At 26.9% G+C, this 25,774-nt stretch overlaps 1 protein-coding gene across 1 annotated transcript; it reads right to left on the bottom strand.

Annotated features, from left to right (window-relative positions):
* Positions 1 to 609: 609 nt before the first annotated feature.
* On the bottom strand, positions 610 to 24,193 carry LOC129975239 (serine/threonine-protein kinase pelle-like). Its single transcript, XM_056088278.1, has 15 exons — positions 23,980 to 24,193; positions 23,649 to 23,834; positions 23,461 to 23,564; positions 21,454 to 21,677; positions 19,047 to 19,213; positions 17,095 to 17,273; positions 15,088 to 15,164; positions 13,509 to 13,623; positions 13,288 to 13,406; positions 10,685 to 10,874; positions 8,468 to 8,533; positions 7,280 to 7,435; positions 5,505 to 5,562; positions 4,051 to 4,288; positions 610 to 3,308 (listed from the first exon to the last, which is right to left on the bottom strand). The coding sequence occupies exons 1-15, from the start codon at positions 24,077 to 24,079 to the stop codon at positions 3,068 to 3,070; spliced, it is 2,220 nt and encodes a 739-aa protein (XP_055944253.1). The 5' UTR covers positions 24,080 to 24,193; the 3' UTR covers positions 610 to 3,067.
* Positions 24,194 to 25,774: the final 1,581 nt, after the last annotated feature.

Genomic DNA, 25,774 nt, shown 5'->3' with positions numbered 1-25,774 from the left:
TGACCTTAATATAGTGGAAAACATCTGGGCAATGCTAGTTCGTTGAGTTTATGCTGATGGAAGGCAATTTGATTCGCAAACTCAGCTTCGAGAAGCATTGAATGACTCGTGAGACAATTTTTGTCAAACTGAAATTCAAACTCTATACAATTCACTTCCAACAGAATATTTGAAGTTATAAAGGCCAATGGGAAGACCATTCCTTATTAAAGTCACTATTTTTTCATTCATTATAATGCTGTCCTTCTACTTTTTTTACAAAGTTTCAAAAAAGTGAAACGATTTTTGTTGCCATTAATATTTTATGTTTGAACATCATAATTCTGATGTTAAAATTGTATTTTTGAAATATTTGTTAAATGTTTCTAATAAAAAATTTTAGTAAAAATAAAATATTTTTTGGTTATTGTAACAAAATCAAGTGTCCTTCTACTTTTTTTACGCAGTGTATATATGACAAAATTCCATATTTTTACTATGATTTAGAAAAGTCTAAAATTTTTAAATCATAATATCAAATTATTTGACAGTTGCAATATTTCCTTACTTGTTCAAGAAAATAAAATGTTATAGTCTTTTTTTAAATTGAAATGAAAACACAAGGAACAATGAAAAAAAAAATCACTTTATTGCAAAATAAAAACATTTATACAAAACAACATTAGAATATATATGTCTATTTTATAGAATATATATGTCTATTTTAAAATTTAAGAAAAAATATTTTCATAAAATTGTCTGCCAGATTATCATAAATATCAATAGACTAGGATTCTTCACATTCATAGTTATTTAATGTATATATCTAAAAATTAAAATATATATAAAAAAACATGCACATAACTTATAAATAAACTTCAGAGTATTAAATATTTCTTAAGCAATGCTTTATAAGTAACAAACATGAAAGCATTGTACATAAGCACAAAATTAGCAGAACATGTCAGTAATCTCCTTGTCTGTAAAAGCAATAGTGCCACTTAACAATAAAAGAATGCTAAGGATTTTTATATAAAAAAAATTTTAACACAGAAAATATACAAAACAAAGAAATGTGAATATCACTGAAAAAAAAAATAGTAAAAATAATGATGCATATTTTATTAGATTTTTCCAATGTTTAAATCATCCATACACTGAGAATTTAGTTCAAAATTTGTGCAAACATATAAAATTTATTATTTCTTTCAGTTATTTACACAACTAAATTCAAAACATTATTATATAAAAGTTTCATTTCCAGAGAACTTTTCTTAAAATAAAAAGGAAACGATTAATTAATAAATGACTCATAATTTAATAAAGGTAAAAATGATAGTATTCCAAATATGTCCCATTGTGCAACATGGGATAACAGAAAAACTAGCTGACAAGCTTTCCTAGTTTAAAAAAAAATGTAGCATTTTAAATTTCTAAAAAATATATACTGTAAAACAAAAACTAATTATTTTCCAAATCCTTATATTAGGTATTGTCACTTATGGCACTTTACAAGCCCGCTGATAGTTATCTGTCAGCGATTTAAGCCGAATGAATGTTTCTTGTTTTTCCAGTAGCACCAACTAGGGCCAAGAGTACGACTCGGCTACTCACACGTCACAACTCTACCAGGTAGTGACACTACCAACCAGGCTATCCCAGTCTTCTTTATATTATATTTCAGAGATCATATAATCTTTTGAGTGATTTTAATGCCTAAAGAACTTTTTAGAAAAATTTGAAGGTGTGTGTGCAAAAAGACTTTTTTTAAGGATCAGAAATAGCAGAATTTATTACTTTTTTAATGAAACTTCAATCAATATAAATGCAATACAATTTGAAAACGTTTATATGGCACAGATATGGACAAACAGTAAGGTTAATACAGATGTAAGAAGGAAGTATATTTCTCTATCAAGGACATATATTGATCCCTACTTTAAAACAACAACAACAACGAAAAAAAAATCCTGCTTTTTTTGTGCATGCAACAGTTAGTTTGAATTTGCTAAAAGAGAGCTAGATGCAAGCCGCAAAAGAAATTCATCTCTAGTTAAGCACTATTTAGAAACAGAAAAGTTTTGAATTGAAACAAAATAACTGGTTTAAAAAGAAAATGAAAATCGACTTCGGAAAAAATAATTAAAAAGAAATGCATCTAATCAAGTACTATTCTTACTCGCAGCAAAGTAAAATTATCAAAAGTTACAGCTACAGAATTACGAGAATATAGTTGTATGAACAATATATTTCCGATTAAAAAGCAAAAACAATAAGGAATAAGGTACTTTTTCGCGATGACCAATCCTATCCTAAACTAATTTTCACCACAGATGGTTTTTTTCCTAGCATTGCAGTTTTAATATTTTCTTCCTCCACTACACTTGCATTTACATTTAAGACAATATTATTTTCTACAAAATTAGTATTCATAAACATTAATTATCAAAGGATATAACAAAAGGTAATTTCTCATACTGAAAACCTATTTCCATGAGTCTTATACATAACCAATTTAATTAATGATTAATTTAATAACATTTCTTATCTCATACACACACTTTTTAATTAATCATTTCAATAATATTTTTACAAATTTTTTAATTAATTCATTTATATTCAACCTGATAATTTACTGTAACCATTTCAAACATTTAAAACTGGATCACATTTTTGCATTTCCTTATCAATTATACCATCTATATTATACATATATAAATTCAAAACATATTATAATACAAATAAAAATTCCTATAAATTTAATATGGCTAACTATAATAACAAATGTAAATACATAAATTTAACATAATAACAAAAGTCATCCATACAACACAGATATAAACCAAATCAGTCGACGATCAATGAAGTGAAACATTACATCTCTCCTGCTATCAAATGTTTAAGGATTCTCTATAAAAATAGTTAAAATCTAATTCTCCATCTTACCATTATAATGGATTGTTGTTTCATATAAATCATTTCCTTCTTCAAATATATATTGGCATTTTTTAATAATACCCATTAAAATATTTCTAATATGATAATTCTTGTTTTTTTTTATCAATTCAATTAATTTAACTCATATTCTTCAACCATCTGTAGTATAGCTATTAGTGCTGGTCGCAGATTGCTGGAAGTTGGACTCTTCAGAAGAGCAATCAAACTCAGACACTTGCAATCGCAGAACTGTGAGCAGAGGCAAAGGAGCTTTCCCATCAGATGAAGTTTTCTCATTTGAAGAACACTCTTTTTCTTCCGGTTCAGACACCACAGGACACTGGCTACTTTCTGAAGCACTATCAATTTCTTCAGAACCCAAACTTTCACAACTAAGGAAAGAAATAATTCTTCTTTCAACTAAGACAATCAATTAAAATAATTTACTTATAGACAACAATGAAAAAATCATGAAAATAAATTATAGATTAAAGGATTAGATCAAAATGTATTTCATTCTAATGGTGACAATATAAGATGACACAGCAAAGAAAATTATTAGAAGCAGCATTTCTGGTGAAAAATATCTTATAACCAGTTAAGAAAAAAGGAAGCTGGTGATGAAAAGAATAACATATAGACCACTTTAGTTACATGGAACATTTGAAGATTTTCATAAAATTTACATCTGTGGCAGCACAAGATATGAAGATTCACAGCATACACTCAGTGAACTTTAAAAAGCTTAGTCAAAATGATTATTAATCAGCATCACACAAAATTATATGTCAGTATGATAAGAAATATTTAATTAAAATATGATAATCTGTATGATTTTCAGTATCATTTATAAAAATTGATAAGATAGACATCCTCGCCTTTCAAAATACATTTTGCTAAATTTGGTCTGTGTTTAGAGAATCAATTGATAGACAACATTATATAAACTCGCATGCATTCTACTTTATTATTTATGGGGATAAGTACTTATCTTATAGCCATACATATTAAGCATCATATACTATTTCAAATTTCTTAGATACATTAATGCAGGAAAATGGAGGATCAAGTATATCTTTCATTTAAAAATATCTGGAATAAAAAATTTTCATATGATTTCAAAAATGTTCCTACCTTGATACATCAGCTTGTGTAGATGATGCAGCCATAGACTGTTCTTTCTGTGGGATTGAAATATCTGGAACTGCAACACTGCATCCTGGATCTTTGGAAGTTCCTGGTGAAACACTCAATTTATTATTGGGAGATGTTCCACTCTGAGCAGCAGACTTCTGAAGATCGTAATACCATTGCAGTTCAATAGGAGATAAATTTGTTGGCAAAGGAGAACTGTTTTTGTCATTGGAGAGCCCTGAAATATTGATTAATTTCCTTTCATAAGACAGTGCTTCCCTTTGTAGCTTCTATTGCAAATATATACAGGGAAATGAAATGAACCAAAAATTATTGATAAATAAAAGTAAGTTAAAATACTTTTTCTAAAATTTTCAAATTGGATCCTTTTAGAAATAAGTATTTTCATAAAAAGAAAAATTTATTTAGAAGTCTCCACATTATCTATCGTGAAAGAAGAATTTTCATACTTTTTTTCTATAGATTTCCTCTCAAACAAAAACAATAATACCTCAAACAAATAACCATATAAACAAATTTTCCAAAACCCCTCAAACAAAAACAATTCATAAGTTTAAAAAGCATAAAAAATACTAATGCTCAGTAAACTACAAGAATAACTGCAACATATACATAAAATTCTTATTATTAATCTCCATGACTCAGTTGGTAGAATATTAACTATTAATCTAAATTAGTCTTAACCTTAAATCTCAGTCATAGTAGTCTTATTCAAAATATAGTTTGCTCATTTATATTCTAGATCTTTCTTTAAAATTTAAATAATCTTTCTTAAAATTTCTTTCTTTAAAATTCTGAATAATTATTTTAATATATTCCTTCATTGTATGAATGCTAAATATCTATGATAAAGTATTTTGGACAAGTATTGAAGATTTTTTTTATTAACAAATATTGTTTCATCTAGTTAGTTACAATCTCTTTTACCTTCTTTACTTTGTTTTGACAGAATATCTTGCCACACTGTCATGGGATTCAGGACCTTATGAAGAACACGTATGCGAAATAGAAATAAAAAATCTATCTACATGTTCTATATACAGGATTTATGTTAGTATCGAGACAGATAAAGTGCTAGTTGTCAGACTTCTTGCATTATTGAAACAAATTCAAAATAAAAATTATAACCATTGGTTTTTAAAAATTTTTTACAATCACAATCATTTTTAAGAGGGAACAAACTTTACTTTTTTATTTCCAATCAGAAAAATTTTTCATAGTAACATAGTTAACAATAGATATGAAATCAAACACTAGTTAATGAAAGCTAAACAGAAAATACAATTTTAAAAAATGAAGAGCATTTTAATAAATCTTTCTAATCAGATATCTTTTTTTTTATCTCTCTCAGAAAAGACTACAAAAAAGATAATAAAAGAGAAATTTAAGTACACATTCAAATTTATTATATTGAGGGAAAAAATTATACTGACGTCGAATCCTATCAAACATGGTCATTTCCTGTTTTATCTTTTCGAACTGCACCAGCATCTGAAAGAAAAAATTATGAATAATTGCTTTATGTTTGTATTGAATATAATTTATATTTCATTTAAAACAAGAATAATGCATGTGATCAGAATAAAATGGCATTTCAAATATTAAACAACTCATTTTAAAAGATTACAGCAAACATTGAAAAAAAAAATACAATTTTTAAAAACTTAAAACAATAAAGTGATAAAATAATTAAGGATGTATGAATCTGGATAATTAAACACAAGCAGAAATTTTAGCCAATAAGCCAGTCCAGTCCTTAATTCTTCCTTGTGATACACTTGCCTGTCATACCTTGCCAGTGGCCACCTTAAATGTCTTTTCTTTTCTGAGGGTGAAAAAGTTTACCCTCTTTGCCCGAAATGCTGCCAACATCAGGACTCTGCTGACCATATTCTAGACTGTTTAGGACTTCAATGGGGAGAAATTTATTCTTCTCCCTTTCTCATTTTTGACTTTCTTCTTGTCAATGGATTTTTGGATTTGATCTGACTAAGTCAGACCATTGAGATTAGCAACAACAACAACAACAGAAATTTGAAGAAAACAAAAAATTTTCTTTAATATTTTATTAAAAAATATAACAATTTCAGCATAAGAGACACATATTGCTTCAAGCAAATAAAAAATTCTAGAGGTAGAAAAAAATAACATATAACAATAAAGGATGAGACACTTCTTATTTATACTTAATCTTTACTTATAATAAAGATGAGTGGATTGGCACTTTGAAAGCTAGACTGTTTTAATTAGAATTTTTATTAAAAATTAAGCAAAATTTAGGAGTTTTTCCACGGTAATTTCTGAAAATATTACAGTGCATAAATGAATTTTACTTCTTCTTTAAATTCAGAAAACATCATTTCAATAATATCAATTGTTTTGTTGTATAAATTTTTCCCCTGTATTTAATCAATTTTCAAAAGATATTTCAAGCAAATTTTTTAGCAAGAATACAAACATATGTAGGTAATTTGAATGAATATTTGATGTTACCCACCTCTGATTGCTAGCAGATTCACTAGGATAATTGCTCATTGAAATTTTCAATTAAAAATTTTATATAACTTATTCTTTTAATAGTTTGTTATGCAAAATATTTTTAAGTTTTATATTTTGACAGTGAGACAACTCATACTATAAAATAGCTTAATATTGTTCTATTCAATTCTTGTATAGAACAACTATTCTTCTAATGGTTCTATTGTTCATTCTTTAATTTTCTGTAAGCTCACAAATTGAAATTACTTATCTTGCTTTGAACTTTAAATTGAAGCATATATATATATTCATGTGTAAAATACTTCAAAGAATAATGCTTTATATAAAAGTATCCTGTTTTACTATGCATTTCTTGATCATATTTGAAATATTGAATTGAAAATTTTAGAGGCCAAACTAATTGATCGAAAGATGGCTAATATAAAAATATAATATCATAAAAATAAAAAAAGTTGAAAATATGAATAAATTAATAGTTTTTCAAAGTTTAAAAACAATTTATTCATACTAGATTATTCTAGTTTCCTCAGGTTTTTTTAAAGTAGCATATAGTATCAAATACTAAAAAAATGAATATGGATCTAGATTTATGTGCACAACCATCTGCACACATAACAATAATACATAATATGCATCTCCCTTAAAAAAAAAAAAAAAAAAAAAAAAAAAAAAATGCAGGTAAAAGAACAAGAATGGAAATTATATTCACCTGACTCATTGGTGGGCGTTTTCTTTTCTCAACACTGCTACAAATCTGCCCCATACGAAGCAGTTCTTGGAACCAAATCATATTTTCTTCACCAGCTTTTGTATCTCGAAGCGATTCTAACCGTCCATTTTCAGCACACAATTGCACATGATCTGGCTAGAAAATAAAGTTATATTATTACAATTTTTTTAACCCTTACTTGTATAAAAAGTCTACTAATTCTATTACAGACACTGAATCACATGCAGCAGATTTCTGATATAAGCAATGTTTGTCAGAAGAAAAGCAAACAATTAAGTACAAGTAAAAAAATATTTCAAAATAATAATCTAAATAAAAGAAAAAATTAATTTCTATATGACAAAATAGATAGCTAAAAAAAATTAGCAACCATTTTGTTTTCAGTTTATATAAACTTTGAGAAGAATACAGAGCAAAATTGTATACACTTCTGCTGGTGGAATGAAACGCAATTTTGATTCAAGTGATAAGAAAACTATTAATTTTAAGAAAGCAAATAAAGTGAGAAAATTACATACACATGCATATATTATTTATGATACTTACCTCCATTATTGAATTCTATGATAAAAATACACCTACAAACATGAATTTATAAGTTTTACTAGAGATAAACTTGCAGGTGAAAATTGAAAAGCCTAAACAACATTCAAAAGTTATGAATTAACTAATATACTGCTTTAGAAAAAAACTGACCAATCTATATTACCAAAACCATTGAAATCTAGCATATAAATTTTCCAAATACAATACAAAATTTCAATTTGAGACTGAGGAGACTCAATTTGAGACATTACACTTTTTGTTGGACAAAATGCAACTAAATTTCACAGTTATAGCAATAAAATCAAAGCAAACTTTTAAGCCTACTCCTGATTGAATTAAATATAAATTTAATTAGGGTTAAAATTTTAAAATTTAGAAAAACGCTAAAAATAAACAAAGTAAATTTATAGACTTTAGAAGAATTTAATTAACAATAAGCAAATAAGACAAAAAAATTTAAAGGAATGACAATATGCTCAAATGATGAATTAGGTGAATTTCAATTATGCACAATAAATTCTAATAACTTAATGTTTACAATAAATAAAAACTCTTAATCAAAACACACATACACATACGAAAGAAGAAAAATACTTTAAAGGACATATTAATGTATCTTACCAAGCGTTTTCCTTTACCTCGCTTTGAATCAAATGGTCTTAAACCAGTAGCTATCTCTAATAAAACCTACAAAAGAAGAAGTATATAATTTATACCAGCTGTTATTAAAAAAGTACCAGCCAAATAAATTTCAATAAGATATAAGCTATACCACATTATGGCAAACTACTAAGACCAACCTCATAACAATTTCAGAAATGAGCAATTTATGCATAGCATATTTTAATATATAAGGAAATTTATTAATATAAGATGAGAAAAAATGTTATTTATACTTTTATTAAATTGAGAAAAAAAAATGCTGTAATTACATTTCTTCAGATATGTTCTGCATATCTATTTTATAAATAATAATTTAATTTAGTTTTTCAATTCAGATTTAGCACTTTACAATAAAAAAAAGAAATGATCTAAAAGATTGAGAACAGAAACTATACATATGTGAAAGAGCAGATTGAATGAAATAGATACCTCGATCAAGATATTATTCATGAGGAAACTGTTAAACGTTTTAATGCTTCAAGGTCTCAAAAGATTTATAAAAACAGTAATATGGGACCTATTAAAATTTCACAAATATAGTTAACATAATTTTATTTTACTCTATGTGCTACAGCTGGCTTACAAGCAGTAATTTCCAATCTATAAGATAACATTTCACATTTGTTCTGAGCAATAAAATCTTACGACATAATAATTAATTAATAATTAAATAAATATTAATAAAAAATTCATACACAAGGGACTTATTAAATTGAATATGAGTTTTCATACGTAGCATTATATTCTAAATTATTAAATGAAAAATAAAAAATAAATCATAGCATTTAGTTTTAATAAAAAGTATACAGTAGGAAAGATGAAATACCTTTTCAAAATGATTGCGTGGCATTCATTCAAAAAGACTAACAATCATTTATTTGAGATGTTCTAATTTTTACTATTTTAATTTTAAATATCTTGAAAATAACTTTAATTTATAAAGTTCCAAATATTACCTGTACCTGAATGGACATGATTATTCAGTCAACCTAAATTTAACTATTATGATTTTCATGAATAAAATTAATTATATATGTAGAAAAATACCATACAACATGAAAATGTAAGAATTGTTTTATGTAATAAGGAAAAGATAAATTTTCAATTTTAATGAAATACCTAACACATAAATGTTTTTTTTAAACCTTTGTTACAATTTATGATTCATCAGAATATATTTCTTGGTGGTTGTTTTTCAATACAAGTATTTCACATTATCATTTCAATTCTTGTAATTCTACCTACCTCAATCAGCTTTAAATCATCAGCATCAATAATAATAAAGGGATCTCCTAAAATCTAAAGATGAATATGTTCCATAATTAGTTACCTTTGGCTGCAAGCTGGTTCTTTAAGGATATTGGTTATATTTAATTCTGAGTTGGATCTTTAGATCCATCAAACTGTGAGATATGTTTTGTTCATTATGTAGATGGAATGGAAAAGGGTACTATAACATTATAATGCTATTAAAAACATAAATGTACAGTTTATCCTTCTAAATTTCATAATTAACTTCATAACTAACTTATTGCAACTTCTCTTTTTTATTCATGTTGCAAACTGTGCAGTTATTAAACAGAATCTGTCTTTAGTTTTCCACAATGAAAACGATTTGAATTTCAGAGCAACAATGCGATCGATTCAAGAATTGGCAAAAAAATAAATAAATAAATAAAATAAATTATCAGGGAAAATTTGCACGATTAACAAATTGGTATTATTATAAACAAAATTAAAAAGATTAAGAACAATGATTTCTGTGTTGTAATAGTTTCCGAAGTTTTCACAGAAAATCCTCAACAATTCAACTAAACATTTAATTAACAGAAATTCTAATTAAAATTCAAAAGAATTGCTCCAAAGTGTAAAGAACCGCGTAAAGAACATATGTGCAAAGTTTAGTAGCTGTAAATCAAAGTCTGGCCTATAGAATAGTAATACATACGTACATAGATTCATCTTTATTATTAGTAGATTTATAGTAAACCAACATGTCAACAGTTTATGAAGTGAAGCATCCATGAGGTATTTACTTTTTACTGGCTGTGAAAAAAGCATTTCAAATTCAATATCATTTTAAACATTTTCATACACTCTTCTTAATTTATTAAAAAAATAGTAAATAAACAGCAATAACAAGTAAACAAGAATGATATTTCATAAAACTCTTACAATGCCATAACTGTAAATATCCACTTGAGGAGATAGATGTCTGTGCCGTAAATATTCAAGAGGCAAGTAGCATTCTGTGCCATGGACATTTGAGACTTTGATATGAGTGTCTTGACAACCAGGGCCTTCTCTTGTTAATCCAAAATCTCCAATCTTAGCATCCATGTTGGCATCCAGAAGGATATTGGCACTGTCCAAAAGAAAAAGAAAAACGTTTACAGAATTGATATACATTATTAAAAATAAATTAGGATTTATACTTCATAAGTAATTTCCCAAATTAGAATTTTAACCAGAATTTACTAATTAATCATAATCAGTTAAAAATCAAACAACTGGAAGAATCAAAGGCATTTCTTATTCTACACAGCTAGGATTTCAAACTTTATAAATTTAAATGCAAACCCCTGATACCTAGCATGTGTACCGAAATGCAGATATGCTCTACACCTGGCTTCAGTATATGACCGATTTTCACTGGCTGCCACTCTCACAGAATCCCCTAATATTTACAATCTTTATTCTTTCCAGTTGGCGGTCCATTAGCATATTGAAAATTGATGAAATAGAACAAGAAATAAAATTCTATCACACACACAAAAAAAAAAAATGTGAGCGTCAAGCATTAACTGAATTACAAATCAAAATGACACTTCCATTCAGTTCTATTTGCGCTAAATAAAATAAAGCCCTTTCCTTCACACTAAAAATGTAATGGAAAATTTCATTTCCATCCAACTGCACTGACTTGTTAGATGATTAAGATTTTTCTCATAAAGGTAGCAAAATAATAACCATAAATTTTTTCTTTTTTCAGTTTTAATAAGTTCTTTCAAATATTGTAATATATATCTTGCAATAGTACTTTTCATTGTTGAATGAAATTTAATTAGTTTTTATTGTTACTATAAATATACTTTATCTTTCTATTATCAATAAACTAAGAATGAAGATCTAGATCTTTCTTGCAACTGAGTAGGCTTATATATATATATATATATATATATATATATATATATATATATATATATATATATATATATATATATAAATAAAATTTCATCATCACTTACTTTTGATCTGTACATTTCTAAACAATACGGCTCTTCTCTATAATTTAACTAATATATGAAAACATATTATTGTTTTTTAAGTTTGAAGTTTTGCTTAGTTATTGTAGTGCATAAATTTTTTTGACGCATGTATTATGCAAAAAAAAAAAAAAAAAAAAAAAAAAAAAAAAAACCCTCCAATGCTGAATGATTTCACTAATTAATCATCTTATTTTACAATGAACATGCTTTATAGCATATTTCAATTGAATAAGCAAGTAAATAGGTAATCATTTCCTGTTTCATATTAAAACTCAAATTTTAGGTGCAATGATAAACAGAGAAAATGTGCAATGCAAGAAATAAAATAGGAGTAAGGTTTCCAACACAATACTAATTGATACATATAAAAGCTTGAAATTTAAAAAACTTGGCAGGAGAAATATTAAAAATAAGCTTCTTTACTGCATTAAAAAAATTTCAATAATTTTGGAAAATAAAAAAAGTGGTAAACGTGCAATAAGAGAAGAGAATAACCACTTACTGCAAGGAAAATGATTGTATTAATTATTTGCTTGCACAGTTAAAAAATCTATTAGAACAGTATATAAAAAAAGATTGAGCATGACTCAAGTCAATAAAAATCACTGGCTATAAATTATGATTTTCACTCAGTTATGTTATCATGAATAAAAAGTACTTGAGTAGAAATAGTTAGGAGATGGTTAAGAGCTGTTAAAATAAAAATGAGCATAAAAAAGCATGAAGATGGGGTAGTATAGAAAAAAAAATCACTTACTCGTTATATATACTTTATCACTAACGCTTGAGAAAGAGAGAGAGAGAAGCATAAAAGGAAAGGAAAAAGAAATGTAACAGATAAGACAAATGCGTTTTATAATTAAAAATATATGCAAATGAATTCAATATATATATTTGAGATAAAAACTCTGAAGCAATTTTTAGACAATTCTAAATAAGAAAAATTTAAAGAAGTAGCTCATTTTATGAGAAAGTTACTGCATGTCTAGTTTGTTTCTTAATCTATTTAATTTAATTAGAAAATTTACACATTAAATTATTCCAATCTAGCATTCAAATACTAAATTGAAAATTGGAATCTCATGAAATTTATGTAAAAAAAAAAAAAAAAAATTGTAGCAAAATTAAAAATACCGAAAACACAAGCCGAGCTCATACTGCTATGATGTGACATAGCAGCTGACCAATAACTACTTCAACTTTAGATGCCATTCTTTAGCAAAGTGGTAGCACTAATTAAAATATGACAAAAATTGGCATGTTCAGAGATACAAATGGCAGTAGTTTTCCACCACTTATAACAGCATTTGTAAACAAACATCATCTTAAAAAAAAAAAGAAAAAAAGTAATTATAAACCATAAAAAAAAAGTTCAATTCAAAAACATCACAAGAATTAAAAATACATCTGATTTCAAAACTGCATTTGGAAAATGAAATTAACAATGTGCGCAATCAAGATATATAACTCCTGCTATGTTAAAAACAATGAAATAGCAGAGCAAACTACCTTTTAATATCACCATGAACAAGAGGCTTCCCAGGAGTAGTATGAAGATAATTCAGACCTTTAGTAATGCATTCTGCAATGTGACTTCTTTGAGACCATGTCAAAGGAGGTGTTTTGTTCTACAAAAAAAAAAAAAAAAAAAAAAAAAAAAAAAACTGTTAATTTACAGCAAAGTAAAAAAACCTTTACATTAAAAAAAAAAGCATCTATAGTTCACACACCTTTAATAATAATCTGTCTTCTAAGGAGCCATTTACCATAAGTTGATAAATTAAACAAGGATTCTCTCCATCAAGAGAAACAGCATATAGAGGAAGTATATGATCAAAACGACATCTAAAGGAGAAAAAAAATATTTTTTGTGAAAACATGTATGTGCACACACATATAAAGAATAATACAACTAACAAAAAATTACGAGTTGAAAAGCAATTTTTTTAAAAAATCAATTGTTTATGCAAAGTAATAAACATCATTGAAACATTTTTAAATATAAAATAATACAAATCAAATGTTCTAACATTAGATCTTAATCTTAATCTAATGTTAAGAGAGCTTGGTTATTTATGCTCTTAAAAAATTAACCACCAAAATGAAAATAAATGAAAAAAAAAAAAAAAAAAGAACATTATATTAAGGATTTAATGCTGGCAACAATCAAACCAGGCTTTCCCCCTTTTTTAGTTCCAAAATAGCTAATTCAAATTACTTGATGTATTTTCATGAGACTAAATGAGAAATATATTTTACTACAAAGAACTGACTATAGGTATAGAAGCATGACTCATTCATTTTAATAGTTTATTTTTTTAGAGCTCAAAGTTATCAATCCAAAACCATTGCCCTCACTTTGTGAAATTACTTCTTCTATGCATGTTTGATGCTCTCATTTCCCCACATCATTTTGTTAATGCATCAAAATGTCATTCTCTTGGATTAAAGATACAGTATCATTCTTACATTTCAGCCATGAATTAAGCATCAGTTGGAAAATTTTCAACACATCATAGCCTTCTGCTGCAATATTAAGAAAGTTGATCATACTCTTCAGAAAACTTATTTTTCTTTCATTCTCACTACACACCATGTACAAACATCACAACAATGTTCTCTGAATGCCATTAGAATAGAAGAAGCAGAACTATGCAGAGGCTAGAAGGAGAGCATTGATTCAATATAGATAATGTGTTAGAGATAATTGCTTTTTTTTCTTTTAGCCTTTAATCCTACTTACAAATTTAGACCTTTCCTTGTTGATTGCCAGAACTGGCAGATTTTAAATTTATTTAGATACAGAAAATCAATTGCAAGTTATGTAGATCACTAAATCTGTGACCACTACAAGCAGTGACTACTGTAATTTTCAAAAGAAATTATCAAAACAAAATTATATCATGATTAACATAAGCGATTTTTGAATGGTAAATGTGTATAAATAAAATTATTTCAAACTATTACAAATTGATTAGTTATATCTATTATGTTCTATTGTAAAATCAAATATTTGATTATAGTAATTATTGAAAAAATGAATTCCATAATTTATAAGTTACCAAAATATAAATATCAAACAGAAGTTAAATTAATTGTATAGTCTTTTTTACACAAATCACAAAAAAAAACTTTAGTCCAAACAACACAATATATATACTACATGATGTCAATAAGATTAAAATTAATAATACGCTGCATATGAGCATACAAATGAGCTTTCAAAATCGTTTCCCTGAATTGGAAAAAGAAATCAAATACATGATGGTAATGAAAAATATATAAACAATTCAAACAGACAACACTTACGTCTTCAATATATTGAGCTCATTCAAAGACTGCTTGATGCTTACTAACTGTTGAGCAGGATCATCCGAACTATGTCTCTAAAGAAAGATAGATTGGATGTTACACAAGTTATTTTATCGATGGATCTTTATTCTTTTAAAAAAAGTACAAGATTAATTTGAATTGGTCATAATTAAAAAAAAAAATTCTCCAATTCTTAGAATTCTGACTAAAGATAATAATAAAATATATATCATTTGCTAGGTCAAAACCAAAAAAACTATAAAAAGATGAATTTATTATTGAATGGTTTATGCTAGTAAAATATATTAATAATTTGTTATCTCTGTATCTGTTTTATATGACATAAGATATTCAATAAATGATCATTGAACTCACCCATCCCTCTACTTTAAAAAAAAAAAAAAAAGGGTTTGAACATATCAGATGCAAATTTTGCTGCTTATTTTTCAGTTTTATCATTCTGTCGATATAAGCAGTTTTTCCCTTAAAATACAAAACAGGCTTTTATTATTAGTAACTTATCTTAAAAGTCATTATTTTTTTTAATTATAATTACTGTGTATTTATTACAACTATCCAATAGAGAAAATTAAGCTTTTTTTGTAAATTTTAACCCAAAATTTGCTATTTTTTCTAGTAGTACTTTTTCTTTGATGTAGTTTTTATTTTAATTTTTGAATAAATCAAATTTTTATTGTGATTCTGTATGATTAATTAGGTAAGAACGACATCATTAAAAAACAAGAACAATAATTTTCTAACGGCAATAACAGAACAATAATTTTCTAACGGCAAATCTACATGAATTTCCAAATATGTATTCTTGTTCAACTTAATATTTTGTACCACTCCCTTTTAATCAAACTCTGATGCCAAAATCAGTTGCATAAATTATAAAGAAACAGGGCAGGTAAAATGCAAGGGTTCACAGTTTTATATTAGGCTGATTTTGAAAATAAAATTATTTTTGTCAAATGTTAGTAACAAATAAAAATATTAATATAGCAAAAATATTTAACAATTTTATTAAATATATATATTTATTAAATATAGTATAATATGACAAAATAAGATATGAAATACATAAGACTATATAAGATAACAAAAACATCAGAAAATGCTACCAATGATAAAAAAGATTCATAATGAGATTCAGGGGCAAATGTGACAGTATATAAAAATTTAGGATTTTCATCACTTTTTCAAATTTGGAATTTCCAGATTTATCAGGAGTAGAATTATTGTTTCCCAAATTTAATTTTAAGACTAGCATAATATTACATATTCTAGAAGTACAGATTTAGAAAATCTTACTAAGCATGAACAGAATAGACTAGGGATGAATTATTGAATAACTGAAAAATCTATCAAAATTTACTAGTTAACAATTTTTACAGACAGGCTAAGAATAAAAAAATTTAAAAAGTTGTTTATAAAACAATGGATTAAATTGTGTTAGATATAAATACTGAGGTGTAAAATAAATATTAATTCAATTTCATTGGAATGACTTATAGCTATTCTATCATCTCAAGAAACTACTACTGATTATATTTTAGATTTTTATTCAGCAATTGAAGGCTTAAATGAAACTGTATAATGCCCATGAAAAAGAAAAGAGAGTAAATCAGATATTTATTCTCATATCACCTGGCCAAGCAGAAAAAAATAGTTAAACTTAGAAGTTATTAAACAAAAAAATACAAAAACTAAAAAGAAAATAATGTTTAGAAATAATGCAGTAAATATTAAAAAATTGCATCCTTGCCATTTATTTGAAAATATGCAAGAACACATATGTAACAAATTAAAAGTTCTGAATTATTTTAAGACATGCTGGTTTTTTTTATTTTTATTTAAAACTATTCTCGAGCATTTGAAAAGAGGTCAGAATCATCATTACTAATACAAATAAAAAAAAGAAATTTACTAAGTATATTACAAAAAAAGTATGTCATCATAAATATGATAGTTGCAACTGATAATGCCAAAATTTATACATACAGGTATAAGTCTTTTGATTGCAACAGATGTTCCTTTCCATTCTCCTCTATACACAGTTCCAAACCCTCCTCTGCCAAGAATTCGCTCATCATTGAAATAATCAGTTGCTTTACGAATGTCTTCATATGAAATTCGCATAATATCAGGCAGACAGTCTTCTTGGGAACCGAGACTCAATGCTATAGATTAATATGTATATATACAGAGTGTCTCCAATATTAGTAAAACTTTAAGAGGTGGTAGGACAGATCAAAAGGATTGAGAACTATATAGTAATCTATTACTAGAAATATCATCATGCACCGCAAAGTGTGCTGTTCATGAGAACACTGAAGTAAAAATATCTGTTTTTTCACAGTCACTCTAGTACTAGTCACCTTGAGAAAAGTAAGAAACATTACATGAACAGGTAGCCGGCCAATTACTGATGGCGATACACCAGCAGCTCAAGGACTATATGGAAAACAATTTCCAAAATGAGCCGTACCAGATCATCTAAAGTTCTACCATCTACCAGATCATACATATAATACAATGTGTAGGATGATGTAGAGAAAATTCTGAGTACAGTATAAGTGCCATTGTTGCTGCCACATAACAGTATGGATTTCTTTTTTATGAGGGAGGGACACTCAAAGCTGTTGTGTATGTAACACCTGTCCAATCAAAAATGGATTTGGTTTTAAAAAACATCCCTGCTTTTTCTGATATTCAAGTAAATTCTGGTGTTTTTGTCTGAGTTAACCACTCTATGATCTGTCAGTGAAAAGCATGCATTACTTGCAACTGTGGAAACTTTGAAGATGCTTTGCAACATTTTCACATGCTATCATCTATTATAGTAAAAGTAACATTTTAGAGCAATATACATCACTGATAATCTTTGCCTTGCATCCCTTCCCTTTTTTTTTTGCACCCATAATATCATTTTCTTATGACATTCACAGGTTACTATGCAATTTTCAATCTTTTTGATAAGCTCTACTTTCCTTTAAAAATTGTACCAAAATTTACAGAACACCTTGTAGATATAAAATACCAGAGAGAATGTAAGACAAGAAAATTGAGCATGAAAAAATAGTAAACTGGTATATAATTCATCAATTGAAAATTATATGAATAATGCAACTAATAAAAACTGCTAAGAACATAATTAAAATTTAATTTTGAGAAATATAATGATAATTTATTAAGCATTCATATGTAAATTATTTAATCACTACTTGTGTACTAAGATCTAGTAATAAACAAAATAATAAATAATAAAACAAATAATAAAAGCAATAAAATCTTTTTTCATTTTAATTTTTTAAATATATATTTCATAAGTATACTGAAACATTCTTATAAAACACTAGCTCACTGGAATTTTATTCCTTTATAATTAATAATGCAGTAATCTACAACTTCATATAATTAACAATAAAAATAAAAGAATCAAATATTTCTCGGCAGTTTTTGCTTTTTCTCTCTTTTCTTTCTTTTAGAACGAATTTCCTGATTTGGTCTAAAACTATTTGAAAGTAATAGCACATTTTTAACAACAAACTAGCAATTCAGAACTTGACACATGAATAAGTGAATACATTGTTACTAAACATATTATATGCACAAAGATTGAACTAGAAATATAATTTTGTTGAGAAATTGATATAATTATATATCCAATAATCCTAAACAAGTCATATAATCACCTATATATAAATTATTTTTTGGTATTACGAAAGCTTTGGTATTAATAAATTTCACTCATAATGGATCCCATATTGGCACTTGGCTTGGACATATAAATCCAGCAATGAGTATGTATTAGATCACACAAGTTAATTTTAAAATTAAATACACAATTTGGTAAAAAATTGATTTAATAAGATAAATAGCTCCTTCTCAAGGAAAAGAAAGAGCAATCAAATTAGTTGAACAAAAGTAAAATTAGAAAATTCCAGTTTTACCACATGCTCCACAGTGAGATGACTGTTTTTGTGTTTTCTCATTAGCTACTGCTTCAGGTTTTGAATTTTTTTTACTGCCTTTCATTTTTTCAGATATGCAGTTGTCCGAAATGGATTCTTCTTCATAACCATTGGAATTTGTTTTGAAATTAGAGTTTTTTGGAGACCTAAAGGAAAGGACAAACAATCAATCACGTTTTTGAATCTGCTCCTAACTAGAACCAATTAGAGTTTCCATTAAATAAATAGGAAATCCTATTGGGATTTTTTTTTTTTTTTTTGGAATTGCAGTATCTAACATTAAACAAATTTGAAGCATCAAAAAATATTTTAAATAATGGTCATGAAAAGATGCAATTAAATATTATTGTAATCCTAAAAACGTTTTTATTAAATACTCTGTTGCACATAACTGATATTTAAAAACAAGACATCTTTTTATTCAACAAAAAAGACAATTACAAATTTAATTTAAATTACAATTCTGCACCCTTCATACTATCTCTTAATAATGATAAAATAATTGAACATTAACTAGAAAAGAGCAATTATGATGAAACAGGAAAAAAATAAGCATACTGGAAAAGTTAGATAAGAAGATTACACGAAGAAGGTTACATAAGTATGAAAGATCAGTAATGTTCCTCTAAAGAGTACACAGTAATATGAAATATTATTGTATACACAGTGAATTTCTAATATTTCAGTAATATTTTGTAAGCAGGCAGAAAGAAATAATTTCAATTTACAGAAGAAATAAAATAAATTGCTACAATTTGAATACAAACAGCTATTCAAAGAATTAAAAATGTAAAACATAAAACAAATAACATTTACATATAAAATGATAGCATTTGAAACAGAACACAAGAGGAATTTTAATAGACTTCAATTCTAAAAATTTACTACAATGCAAAGCTTTTTGAAGAAATATAGAAGAGAATATAATAATTATAAGTAAAATAATACATATAATATATACTGTAAAATTAATACACCTTTTTAGACTATATTTATCTAATATTAACATATTAAAAATAAAATCTCAAAAAATATAGCTTACCTTATTTTTTATTGAAAACAATTTATAAGAAAACTGAAGAAATATGAAGGAAAAAAAAATGACTATGAGAGATTTCAATACATTTTAATACAAATATATCTGTTTTTATAGAAATCTAAAATAAATGCATATTACTTTTTAAAATGCTATTTTTCAATTAAGTTTTACAACACAGCACAGTATCAATATGGTTAAATTGTTTCGAATTAGAAATTTATTCTTCAATTCTAAACATGCTTTCAGTTTCCATTAACAAAAAAGAAAGGAACCAAAAAACATCTGACTTCATAGTTTTAATACACACTATAAATATTATTTAGACAAAACATAATGTCTAGTTTCATGTAATTTTTAAAAATAAAATTTGGCTTTTCTTATTAAATAATATTTTATTTTACATGTTAGTTTTATACTTTCTAATAAAATACATTATTTCAATAAAAATATGATTTTCTGAGATAAATGCTTTGAATTTACATCAAAACACTAATTTATTTTAAATTATCTATTTGTTCAAAGGATCACTGACTAAGCCTGTTTTATTTTGCAGTATAAGCCAGTAAAAAATCTCTCTAACTTCAACATACTTTTATAAGTGTATTAAAAGGCAGATGATGTTTTTTTTAATTAAAAAAACAAACTAGAAGTTAAGAAAAAAATTATGATAAAATTTTTTTAAGAAGCCAGTTTTAATCACATTCATGATTTAATATAATTATATTTTAGCATTTTATTTCTTGCAATATTTATATAACTTAATTGTTCCTAACCTTTAGTATCTCATGCTTTGTATTTTTGAAGACCCCCCCCCCCTCAAATTAGTATGTATATGTTAGTACACTGCTAAAAGCATGTTTCAAAAATATTTTTCTATTTTTTAATCTTTTTATATCTTAAAATATATAATAACAATCCTCCTCCCAAATTCACTTCTAGAACATATTTCTTTTCCAACAAAACTGAAATTCAATTTTAGGACATACTTCTTCCAACAAAACTCAAATTTAGTGACGGACTAATGATTAAGCTTTATATATTATTCATTAAGAACATATAAGACTACAAAATTTAAGAAATTAATTAGAACATGAAACTAGTGGAAAATTGATAAAAAAAACATTTTACCTTTAATAAACAGGAAAAAGTCAAGTTATGCAAGAGGCTTTTAAAATATTAAAAATAAACAGCTATCAATGCTCTAAAATAGATTTTCATTTGAAGAAGAAAACTTAATAAAAAAAAAAAAAAAAAAAAAAAAAAAAGAAGAAGAAAGAAAGAAAAATTAACTTGCATATAAAAGAAAGTTTAGTGAATTAAAAGTGATTTTTGATGCTAATAGCTTACTTTTTCATAGCAACTTCTTTGAAATGGCTCTGAGGAGTATTAAGACTGTTCATCTTTGAATGAAGAGAAGCTTGACTAAATTCCTTATTTAGATTCACAAAGTTATGATTTAACTTTGAGCTAGTGGAAAGAGTTTCCTTCTGCTTGTGAGAGAATCCTACAGCTCCTGATAAATGATTCTGTGCTGAAGTAGAAAGTGAGCTACGAGTAGTAGTCACGGAAAGCTTTAAAAATAAATAAAATCAGTTACCATTAATCAATATATATTTAAATTTACTCGATGCATATCATATCATGAATAGTAATTATTCTTATTTTAAATTAAAATAGCACTAAGAATTGGGAAATACATAATACCATAGTTTACATACAGGAAAAGAAATAAGATAAAATAATTGAAAACACTGAACATTCATAATACTAGCATAGCTAATTGGAAGAGAAATGTAAATATGTTGAAATTAATAGATTCTTAACCTTTGAGTATTACTGATAAGAATGTGTTTTTACATATTCAAACACCTAATTATTAGGATAGTGGTAAGTTAAGATCATAACTTTGGAATGCATTTATCTTTTCAATTTAGTGTATTAGAATTTCAATGGGAGGGAAAGGGTGTGTGTGCAAGAGGATTATTCATAAGTGAGATTTATTGATAACATGCTATCTCAACCAATCAAGCTTAATATGTTGCATTAGGAGTCATCTTGTTTCTTCATATCTCTAAGCATTAGATAGGACTTAAGTTATTCGCTAATGTATCAGAAAGTAAATTCAATAAAGAATATTTTTTCAAACATAATATCAATGCCTCAAACTCTTTAAATGTTAAATATCATAAATCATTACAGTTTTTCTTGAAATATAGGTTGCTGGAATTTAGAAACTTCTAAAAACTATATATTTCAATATCATAAATGATACAATACTCAAAATGAATTTTAATTTTTGGACATTTATTCACTGCTACTCAGCGGTTCAAGTACATACACGATCTTTGCTCTTAATATCATTATTTCAAATACAATGGCCAACTATCATTCTTTTGTCCTTAAGGTGCATTTTTTAAAACATAATTGTGCTGTATTGGTAAATAAATACACATGTTCAAGAACAATGTCATAAAGGCTCAGTGAAGAAATAACTTTTTTTAAAAAGTTATATTATTAAACATTTTTCAATTTAAAAAATTCATTTGCAAAACTTATATTATATTATACCTAACCATCATTTATAACCTATATTCTCTTATGGGTATTCTCCATTTTCAATATTTTTGTAAATAATAATAAAACAAGCAGATGATAATTTAAAATTTATAAGTGTGTGCATCATTAAAAAATACAATAAGCAATCATTACTTACAGAAAGGTATACACGAAGTTAAACAATTGCATAGAATTATAGCAATCTTCTATTGGCCGAGCTCTAATCGTTACTAATCAAGCAAATGTTGGTGCTTTCTCTTCATTGCTTAGATCTGACAGGCATTTGTCTCTTAGGTTAGCATTCATTTGAAATAAATCATTATATAACACAGAATGTTAGATGTCTGTGTTTAAAATAAAAAATTGTCCACATTTATACATTGACTTTAGATATGTTAGGAACCATAAACAATATTATTCATTTGAGAGAAATAATTCACCATTTAACTTATTACTTGGAAATAATCCATGGCAGACACTTAGAAGATCTCCTGCTGTTCAATGGAACAAAAGAAATTTGGGGGGCTCCACCATTCATTTGTTTTCCAAAAAAGTAATGATTCTTTTCAAAGTTATATATGTTTTTAAGAAACAAAAAAGTAAATTATAACTTTCACATATTGACTTAAGTTAGGCGTTGTTCTCCAATATAATTTTTTATACTTAACTGAACCTAACGGTGTGTTTATGATATTAATCACACCCAATGTGTTTCATCAGCAACGATTTCATTTTATTAAATATTAGTAGCAATAACTTTCCATTATCAAAAGGAAAAACAAAACGTTTATTACTTACTTTCGATGATGCAAATCTAGACGTATCTACTTGTTTCGAAGAGCTCATCATTGTTGTTGACATAATGCCATCAGTTCGCAAAAAACAATGGTATTTCTCATCAACTAAAACAAGAGAGTATATATGAATGCAAACCGCTAGGTATCCAATATTCAAAATAAAGATAACAAAAATATTAGTTTATTTACCATAAGGTTTTAAAACTGACATAGCCCTTTGGTGATCCATCTTTTTCAACATTATAAACAATCTTTTTATCGTCCCATTCCTTTCACTGTATTTGTTCAGAAGTTCCCACGTCGGACTTTTATCCCGTAGGACAGCTTGCCCGATTAATGTTAATGTTGTCACATCATAGGACATGTAGATTCCACCTTAAATAAAATGATATTTATAACAATTTTATTCAATAGTAATTCGAAACACAATGACAAATAACCGATAACATATCAAATGTAAAGTGAAAGTAAATCATTATTAACAAGAAAATTAATCGATTTAAAAAAATGACATTCATACCCAATTCTTCCCATCGTCTATCAGCATCTAGAATACGACACAATTCTCTTCTAGGTTGGAAAGGGAGATCATGGATATAAACAATATTGTTGCTAGCCATCGGAATTGATGAGTGTTTTTATTTCATCGATTTCGTTTGTTTTGATTCCGTTCCTGTCAGGATATCCACCGTTGCCAACAGTAAATAATATACATAAAGAGTTTTAAACTTCTATAATATTGGCAACTAAAAAAAGTAATGCTATTTCAATTTCAATAAACGAGTAAATGGTAACCACTAATAGTAAACTAAAATTTGTGATAACTATAACGATTTTCCACTTTATCATAAACCACCTTGTCTTCAATACTTTCTTTATATATTTAATTATATGCAACGTGCCAACATTTCAGATTTTGCTCACAATGAAAACTTACAAAGACTGTAGTGCTTACAAGAAAATTTTCAAACAAAAGATATCACGATTGCATCTTTTAGATAAAGATACTGAATATCTTACGAACTGTTATTATGTAACCAACCTCAAAAAGTGCCGGCATCCTGGTCTAGGAGTAGCGCGCTTTCCCTATGACCTGGGCGTCTCGAGTTCTAGTCCCGGTTCGATCATGGTTGTTCTTCTTCTGTGTTCTAACTGTGAGGTGTGCAAATGTGCTCTCCTGTAGAAAGGGGCTGTGCAAGCGAAGTGACGCATGAAGTAGCTAAGTCGTACTTTTGGCCCTAGTTGGCACTATTGGGAAAACAAGAGACGCTCACTCGGCTTAAATCGCTGACAGATAACTGTCAGCGGGCTCGTAAGCGCCATAAGTTGCAACAATCAATCTCAAAAAGTCACAAATACCTTTTCAAAGAGAAATGTGGTTCAATTTCTTGATGATGAGAATGGGATTTTTGGTAACAAACGCCGTTATGCATTCAATGCATTCAATAGATGTACAAAAAAAAAACAAAAAAAAAAAAAAAAATTAGAGATTGGAGAAGAATTCGAAAGTACTGCTTATTAGAAACAGCTTTTTGAATGAAGAACAAAAATATTAAGTTTTGCAAAAACATTTCACCTATGATTTGCATATTTGGGACAAATCAAGATGTTAATGTTATTCAAGATTACAAATTTGGCAGAGAACATAATTCTGCAGACCAAATTTATTCAACAGAAGTGGAGTTATAATCATCCGGTTTAAAAGACGTGCAACTATGATATCTTCTCTTCTATTTTTGAGCCATGAAGTAAGGGTGAACATGGTGGGAACATCGGCAATAGATTCTTGAGGTTTGCTATTTTTGAAAATGTGACTTAGTTTTGTTGGCAGGTTTCGTGATAGTGAAAAATTAAATCTTCTGAAGCAATCCACTCCAGAATGGGTGCGACTTCATGCCCGTTTTTGTGAGTACATCCTTTCATTCAGTATATCCCTGAATATCCTCGAGATCTAAGCATATTTTCTGATTTAATTTTCCCTATGCTTGAGTTTTGCCAGCTAATCTGTGAATGATTTTTGGAGATTTGATTGTAAGGCATTTTAAAGCCGAATAGCTGTCCATCAACAAAAGCAGATTTTTTTCTGTTACTGAAAGTTCATCCAGAGCTTGAAAAGTGCCAACGCTTTCTCCGTAAATATGGAATTGTTGGAATGAATTCTATAGACGAAGAATTGCTGACTGGAGATACCCGCAATAGAAGTGAAAGATTGAAATTTTGAATACGTCCGTAGCGATAATATAATAATCTTGAAATTGTTTGCATGCAGTTTCTTCAAAGAGACCTTTTATAATATACAGGAAGAGCTTTATTTT

The sequence above is a fragment of the Argiope bruennichi genome, chromosome 7, assembly GCF_947563725.1.
Source record: "Argiope bruennichi chromosome 7, qqArgBrue1.1, whole genome shotgun sequence".
NCBI lineage: Eukaryota > Metazoa > Arthropoda > Arachnida > Araneae > Araneidae > Argiope > Argiope bruennichi.
The sequence above is the reverse complement of the archived record's forward strand: the minus strand, read 5'-3'. Positions and strand labels throughout refer to the sequence as shown.

Bases quoted from the DNA above. Each gene is read 5' to 3' on its own strand.
- LOC129975239 (XM_056088278.1), bottom strand. From the start codon at position 24,079: ATGGCTAGCAACAATATTGTTTATATCCATGATCTCCCTTTCCAACCT. The intron at 19,214-21,453 runs GTAAGCTATTAG...CCTTTCCTTTAG, and splicing joins AAAGAAGTTGCTATGAAAAA to GTCTCCAAAAAACTCTAATT. The intron at 13,407-13,508 runs GTGTGTGAACTA...TTTTTTTTGTAG, and splicing joins AAGACAGATTATTATTAAAG to AACAAAACACCTCCTTTGAC.